Here is a 7,623-nt window from a genome sequence, read left to right as displayed (position 1 = left end):
GACCTTGGGCAAGTCACACTCTCTCAGCCTCAGAGGAAGGCAATGGGGGGAAACCCTCTGAAGAAACTTGCCAAGAAAACCTCATGATAAGGTCACCTTAGGCCTAGGTTTGCTATTTGAAATGACTTGAAGGCATACAACAATAATAATAATAACAATATTTAATTTGAGCTTTGATTGAGAGTTCCTGCATGGCAGGGGCTGGACTGGATGGCCCTTGTGGTCTCTACCAACTCTGTGATTCTATGATTCTAATACCCATCCTGACCTATAAGCCTAGCAGAAACTGCTTCCTTTATTGCGCATGCGCACATTTTCAACGGCCTTTCCTCGAGCCGTTGCTATCAACGGTCCTCGAGCAAAGAACGCCATAGAGATGCTTCAGTCCTCCGGGCGCCTAGAGCGGCCGGCGCCATAGAGACGCTGCAGTCCTCCGGGCGCCTAGAGGGACCGGAAGTGGGTTTAAAACTCCGGCCGGATGTAGGCAAACGGAGAGGAAATCATGAAGCCGGCGGTGGACGAAATGTTCCCCGAAGGCGCTGGGCCTTATGTCGACCTGGACGAGGTGAAGGCGGCAGAGGAGGGTTTTGGAGGAGAAACCCTTGAGATTAATGTCTTTTTAGGGGGGCTGCTCAGGTGCCATGGCTGCAGTGCTGTGGAATTCTGGGAATTGTAGTTTGTGTTGGGACTACTGCCCCTTCAGAAACCAGAGGGAAAGTCAGTATCGTGGGATAGATAAACCCTTGAAGTGAATGAAAAAGATCCTAAAGAATAGATATAGAACAGAGCACTGAAGTTAGAGCTGGACATTGAAGGAGGTTCCCAGAATCCCACAGCACTATTATCAGTAATAATAAAAGTTCTCTGACAGAGAAGGCTAAACGTCTCACGAAACTACATTTCCCAGGATTCCCTAGCACTTAGCCAAGGGCAGTTGAAGCCGTCTCAAACTGGGTTGTTTCTGCAGAGTGTTCTTGACCATAGATGACAGGATGTCCAGAAGTTGAACCAAGAGTCTGTGTTGTCCTTCATATCCTTCATAAAATGTTGTTATTTCTCAGGCTGGAGGAAGCACAGGTCTGTTGATGGATTTGGCAGCAAACGAAAAAAGCAGTGCATGCAGACTTCTTTAACAGTAAGTCTTACTTTGGGGGTCTTAAGCCAGAGATGTTTAATTTAGCTGCTGCTCAGTGTCTAAAACAGTGCAGAGAAAGCCTAGTGCATCTTCAGCTTGTGTGGGACAACTACCTACCAGTTACGGTCAGTAATATTTGGCTCTAGTACGATTTTGTGTGCTTTTTGGGATTCCCATATTAGATAGCCACAACATGGTTTAAGTACATGGCTATACCATATAGATATATCACTTGGGGGTCACTTCTGTGTGCTACTTCATCATGGCTTTGTGGGACTTATACTGTGCAGAAATATGTATTCGTGATGCTTGATGTCTCATAGTCAGGGACATGAGGGATTGAAGCATGTTTCCACAAATCAACTTGCCAAGGAAATAGTCGGGTCACAAAATGCAGTACCGTTGGTACAATACACCATATAAATTAGCCAAAATACATAAAAATAATAAGGATAGGTGTTGGGAATGCGAAAGAGAATCTGGTACCTTCTTTTTCGTCTGTGGTGGAAGTGTAAATGCCGAATAACTATTGGAAAGAAATTAATAAAACATAAGAAGACATACTAGAAACAGACATATCCTTCGACCTGAAAAGATATTTATTGAGCATAAACACTGAAGAAACACTGGAAACAAAACACGGCAGATTAATTTTTTACTTAACATCAGCAGCCAGAATAGTATACAGTATAGGGCAAAATGGAAAAAACAAAATAATTCCTGACACAAAAGATTGGTTACAGAAAGCTTATGATTTTATGGAAGCGGATAAGTTAACACAAAAGCATGCAAAAAAGATCATGATAGAAATTTTGGAGAGACTGGCACCCTTTGATAAAATATTTACAAAATTGACTGATAAATAAGGTTGGTTTAAATACCAATAGTCTCTTAGCTAGAGAGAATCTTCTTCATAATGTCACTGTATCTATGATTTTATGTAATGAAGGAGAATAAAGTATGGACTGGAATAGCAAAGTTCAATTATTTGGTTGGAAGTCTTCTAAATGTCACATGTTTTGTTTGTTCGATGTGTTGTAATGTTACTTTTCATATCTTTAAATGTTTTTCTCTATTTTTAATTAATAAAAATTAATTAATAAAAAATTTTAAAAAATTAGTCAGACTTTTTGTCAGGTTAGGATAGATTCCTAGTGGTCCACAGGTTCATTCTTGTTTTTTCCCGTGACTTGCAGAGGACCAAGTAAAGTCTCATGTTGCACTGATTTTGGTATTGCTTCTGCATACCCCAAAGTTTAGTATGATAGGAGACCTGCCCCTTTATTCTCCCATACAAAAGAATGTGGTTTCCTCTGCTAAAAGGACTTGTGCTGCTTTTATCTGCCCTCCTCCAAAGTGCAGTCCAATAACACGCTTCCTCTGTATTCCTTGGCCTGTGTAGAAGAATTGGGGGGATGGTGTTTGAACAAATAATTGCTAGCTATGGTGTGTGATCCTTGGTGACATATTTGTAGCTTTTAAAAAAGCAACTCTGGCCAGCATTAAGATCAAAGGTATTACAGTAAAGAGGATGAGCTGAAAAAATGAACTGATGGATAGCGTCCATCAGCCAATGCCCTTCCCAACTGAGAAGAGGGTGTGGATGCTCAATATATGAAACAAGTTTTTATGAGAAAATATTTTTAAATAAAAGTTTTAGATTTTCAAAATAATTGATTGGGTTGGAGTTCATTGAGCTGAACTCAAGAGGCAGCCTCTAGTTAGCTTTGTTAAATGGATTCAAGTCTCATTTGTCACTGGGAAGCGAGTTCTGTATTCTTGCTTAACTTCAGAAAATAAGCTTACTTAATTCCAAATGAAAAAACATATGTAATAATTGTATGTATTCTGTGTAATGTTAATGTATTATCCTTCTTGCTAGATTTTGAAGATATGTTTGATGACGATGATATCCAGTGAAAATGATATTCCAGCTATGCAGTGTGGAGTACTTAAGATTTTTTGTAGAAGCTGATTGGAAACCAAAGGAAAATGGGAATATTGACTCCAAGACATGAAAGAGCAGCATGAAGTGGCTGATGATGCATGGAGAGCCGAACTGTGGAGTTATTACTCGCTAGGAGATAGGGAGTTGTGCTGTTTTTAAGCCTTGCTTCAATAAAAAGTGAACAAAATGCATCAAAACATTTTCCAATTTTGTTTTATTCTGCCTTTCATTAGAATGATTTACAATTAATCCTAAAAGCAATAAGCAACTCCCTCCTCTCTTTCCCTCTTCCCCAACAGGCATTAGACCCCAGGATGATGAATGGGCCAGTATGTTTTTACCTTCAGGTTTACAGTCTGAGGGTGTTTTAATATATGGATATATAGGCGGGTTACAGACCACCATATAAGTACGCGATGAGCGCGTACTAGGGTTAGGAAGGGGCAGTGCTTCTGCACCCCCCTAACCCTGGTACACGCTCTGCGTGCACAAAATGGTGGCGGCTGTTCCACACTGCCGCCGGCATCAATACGTCACGACCCCGCCGCCTCCAAACGAGGCGGCGCAGTTGTGACGTATTAAGGCCGCGCTGCGGCGCATAGTGCACCCTTTGCATGACCCCAGAAGGAGCTCCATTTCGGAGCTCCTTCCTGCTTTGCGTCACTGGGCTCAGCCTTCAGACGGCTGCGCCCAGCGATGCAAGGGAGAAAGGGGCCAAGCGGCCCCTTTCTCCTCCTCCCTGCCGCCGCGGGGTGTCCTTGGGGCTTCAAGCCCCAAGGACAACCCTTTCCAGGCTGCGGGGAAGCGGCCTTTTGCCGCTTCCCCACAGCCTGCAAAGCGGTGGATCGAGGCCTCGGAGGCTGCCGGTCTGGCAGCTGAGGCCCCGATACACCGGGGAAAGGGGCGGGTGCAGGCCACCCCAAATGGGCGGTCTGTAACCCGCCTCAATCACTGGTTGCAGTATTTGAAAATATGACTTCATTAATACAGTATTGAGTTTGGGAAGTCCTGATCATAAACTCATTTATTTGCAAGTGACATTTGAACAAATGGATGTGATTTAATTTGTGACTTAGGCTTCAAATAATAGTGACACTGTGAAACATGATTTAACAGAAACTAATATCTGCTATTCTAATCTGCTATAGATTGTAGTTTTAATTCAGATTTAGTGTCCATAAAGTGGTTTAAGTGGGATACAAGGGTTGAATCCCTGCTTGGCCATGAAAACCTACTTGGTGATCTTGATAAGTCACACTGTCTCAGACAAAGGCAATTGCAAACCCCCTTCTGAAGAAATCTTGCCAAGAAGGGTTGCCATAAGTCAGAAATCACTTCAACTCACACAACTACATTTACTTATTTAGACTACTTTTCTCTAGTTTTATTGCCCAAAGAAGCTCTCAGGGTCATTTAGGGGGGAAAAATCTCACAATAAAGAAGTCCAGTCCAGGAATAAAATATCTGTGATGGCCAAATGGAATAGGGTTATAAAGGCAGTATCTTCTGCTTTTATCCTTGATCTCAGGTGTCATGTTAGGCACAGGCAGCAGTTCCTAGTGAAAGAAGGGAGTGAGTAGGTCAGTCTTGATTAGGCCATAATAGATGTTTCTGCTGGCATTTCCCAGGTAGTAAGTCCCTTTGAAGGGAGGTGTTAGGACTGAACAATTGCAACCTTCTCTTGTACATAGTTTTGGGAAATTATTCAAAGCATATGCATCCTGGTTTATTTATTAGGGAACATTTAAACATTGCTCTTCAACCAAAACATCTCAAAGGACTATTCAGAAGTCACTAATAAGGTAACCCATGTAAAAAGGATCTGGAGTCCTAGTAGACCCAAGCTAAACATGAACCAATCACAATGAAGTGGCAAAAAAGCCAAAGTGGTTCTAGACTGCTTTAACAAAAGTACAGTGTCCTCATAGAAGGAAGTAATAGCACTATTCTATTCTGCTTTGGTCACAACTCACTTGGGACACTGTCCAGTTCTGGGCACCACAGTTCAAAAAGGATCTTTACACATTGGAATGTGTCCAGAAGAAGACAACCAAGATGGAAAAAGTCTTGAAGCCAACTTAAGGATCTGGGTGTGTTTAGCTTGGAGAAGGGAAGACTGAGAGGTGATATGATAGACATCTTTAAAAGTATAAAGAAATGTCATGTAAAAGAGCTGGCTAGTTTGTTTTCAGTTGCTTCAGAGACTAGGAGATAAACTAATGTATTCAGGTTAAAGGAAAAGACATTCCAGCTAAACTTAGGACAAACTTTTTATACTGTAAGATCTGTTTGACATTGAAATAAACTGCTTCAGAGGCAGATGGACTCGATCTTTAGGGATCTTTAAAGAATGGTAGAATGACCATCAGTAAGGAGAGCATTAGTTGAGTATACCTGCATGGTTGGACACTGAACTAGATGGTCCTTGTGAACCCTGCCAACATTTATAAATCTGTTCTCAGATTTAAAATTGGAAAGAGATGCAAGTGCAGAGTGGGGGAGGGTGGAGACTGAAACGCAAAACCAGCCAGGATGGAAACACTAAAAGAGGCAAAAGTCTGGGTTCTCAAAAGAGGGAAAGGAGTGATAGAACTGTAGGTTTTGAAAGTACCCCATAGGACTGTAGTCCACCTTACTCTTGATGGTTGTTTGAGAAAGTGCTTTGAACATTTTGAAAGTGTAAACAAATCCCATTATAATTCTGAACAATCCTGTAAGATCAGATGTCACTATTAACAAAGCCTTCCCAGGCACTGAATAATTGTCGCTTGCTATTTGATGTTCTTTTGGTGCCTGTTTTATCGAACCATTTGCTGTATTGCTATGTACATTATATGTATTATCCTACTAGAGAGGCAGGCTAGCTCCAACAGGCCTCCCTGGAAGAAGAATAACCATCCTTTATGAAGCCAAGCCCTCCCTCCAGTCCATCTGCCTTGGTCCAGGCCTTGGAGGTAGAGAGGAACTGCTGGACCTCATCCCCCTTCCCCACCACCTTTCCCTTCTCCTTTTGTGTCATGTCTTTTTAGAATGTAAGCCTGAGGGCAGGGAACCGTCTAATTAAAAAGATTGTATGTACAGCGCTGTGTAAATTTACAGCGCTTTATAAATAAAGGTTAATAATAATAATAATAATATAATAATAATAAACTGTTGAAAGAAAATGGGTTGCCTGAGACCACTAAAAGAGTCTTAAGATGGAGGCAAGATTCAAAAATGAGAAATTCCTGATTCATTGTGCAGGCTTCTGGCTACTGCAGCATGCCAGCTGTTCTCCAGTAGAGATTTATGTTTGATTCCCCTCCTCCCTTTTTTTAACCTTCTGGATCCTTATGTCCTTAGCATATAAATGTTCAGAGTATACTAGAGATGAGAGCCAGCATTTGATTGTCAGACAATGCCCAGAGACCCATGCTTCGAATCCCTGCTGAGCCTGAAAACCCAGTGGGTGACCTTGCACAAGTGGCACTCTCTCAGCCTCAGAAGAAGGCAAAGGGAAACATCCTGTGAAAATTTTTTGCCAAGGCAATCTTGTGATGGGGTTGCAACTTACCATAAATCAGAAATGAATGCACACAAAAAAAACAAGAATATCTGAAACTTCAGGATAGGTCACAGGCGGAAGTGGTGAGACATAAAATAAAAGTGAATGACTTTAGGTTCTGTATACTAGAAAAGCAATGTATTTTATTGAAGAGGTTTGTGGCTTCTTAAAGACTGACAAGGTTTATTTGGCATACAATGCTGGAGGTCATGAAAGCTTATGTCAAATGAAACTTAGGAGATCTGAAGGAGACACACTGCTGTTTTCCTGCAACAAATTAACACAAAAACATTTTTTGGCAAGTAATGTCCCCCACATTCCAATTTCAGTATGCCTCAGATCTCAAAACAGGAGGATACAAAAACAGGGCAGAATTTGCCCCGCCATGGCTGCCTATGGGGCCTTGAGAGGCTTATTTTGGGAGGGGGGAGGGATAAAAGTTGCTACTGTCAGGATACAATGAAAAAATGGAATGGTTCCTAATTTACAAAGGTGTCAGATAAGGCTGCATTTTATAACGCTATCTGTTTAACCTATATACAGAACATATATGTAAAGAAGCAGAGCCCTCCCTCCAGTCCATCTGCCTTGGTCCAGGCCTCAGAGGGAGAGAAGAACTGCTGGACCTGATCCCCTTCCCCACCACCATTCTCTTCTCCTTTTGTGTCGTGTCTTTTTAGATTGTAAGCCGCTCTGAGAGGGCTGAAGGGTGGGGTATAAATACTGTAATAAATAAATAAATAAATAAAGCAGGATTACATTCAGAGGAAATGTGTGAAAACTGGAGGAAGAAACATGCAGATGACATCATACTGCTAGCAGAAAATAGCAAAGATTTAGAATGATTACTGGTAAAAGTCATCCTTCGGCCTGGGAGGGAGTGAATAGGCTGCCCCAGCTCCACCAGGGCTAGCCTGAAGATAGAGGCTCCTCCCTCCATAACTGTCATCCTTTGGCCTGGGAGGGAGTGAACAGGCTGCCCCAGCTCCACCAGGG

General features: G+C 42.0%; 1 protein-coding gene across 1 annotated transcript; it reads left to right on the top strand.

Annotated features, from left to right (window-relative positions):
* Positions 1–478: 478 nt before the first annotated feature.
* COPS9 (COP9 signalosome subunit 9) lies at positions 479–3,282 on the top strand. The gene is given in 4 exon segments (XM_042456328.1): positions 479–565; positions 1,062–1,106; positions 1,108–1,135; positions 3,018–3,282. Coding segments are annotated over 4 exon segments (174 nt in total). The 5' UTR covers positions 479–502; the 3' UTR covers positions 3,056–3,282.
* Positions 3,283–7,623: the final 4,341 nt, after the last annotated feature.

The sequence above is a fragment of the Sceloporus undulatus genome, chromosome 3, assembly GCF_019175285.1.
Source record: "Sceloporus undulatus isolate JIND9_A2432 ecotype Alabama chromosome 3, SceUnd_v1.1, whole genome shotgun sequence".
NCBI lineage: Eukaryota > Metazoa > Chordata > Lepidosauria > Squamata > Phrynosomatidae > Sceloporus > Sceloporus undulatus.
This window is presented reverse-complemented; position numbering and strand designations above follow the sequence as displayed.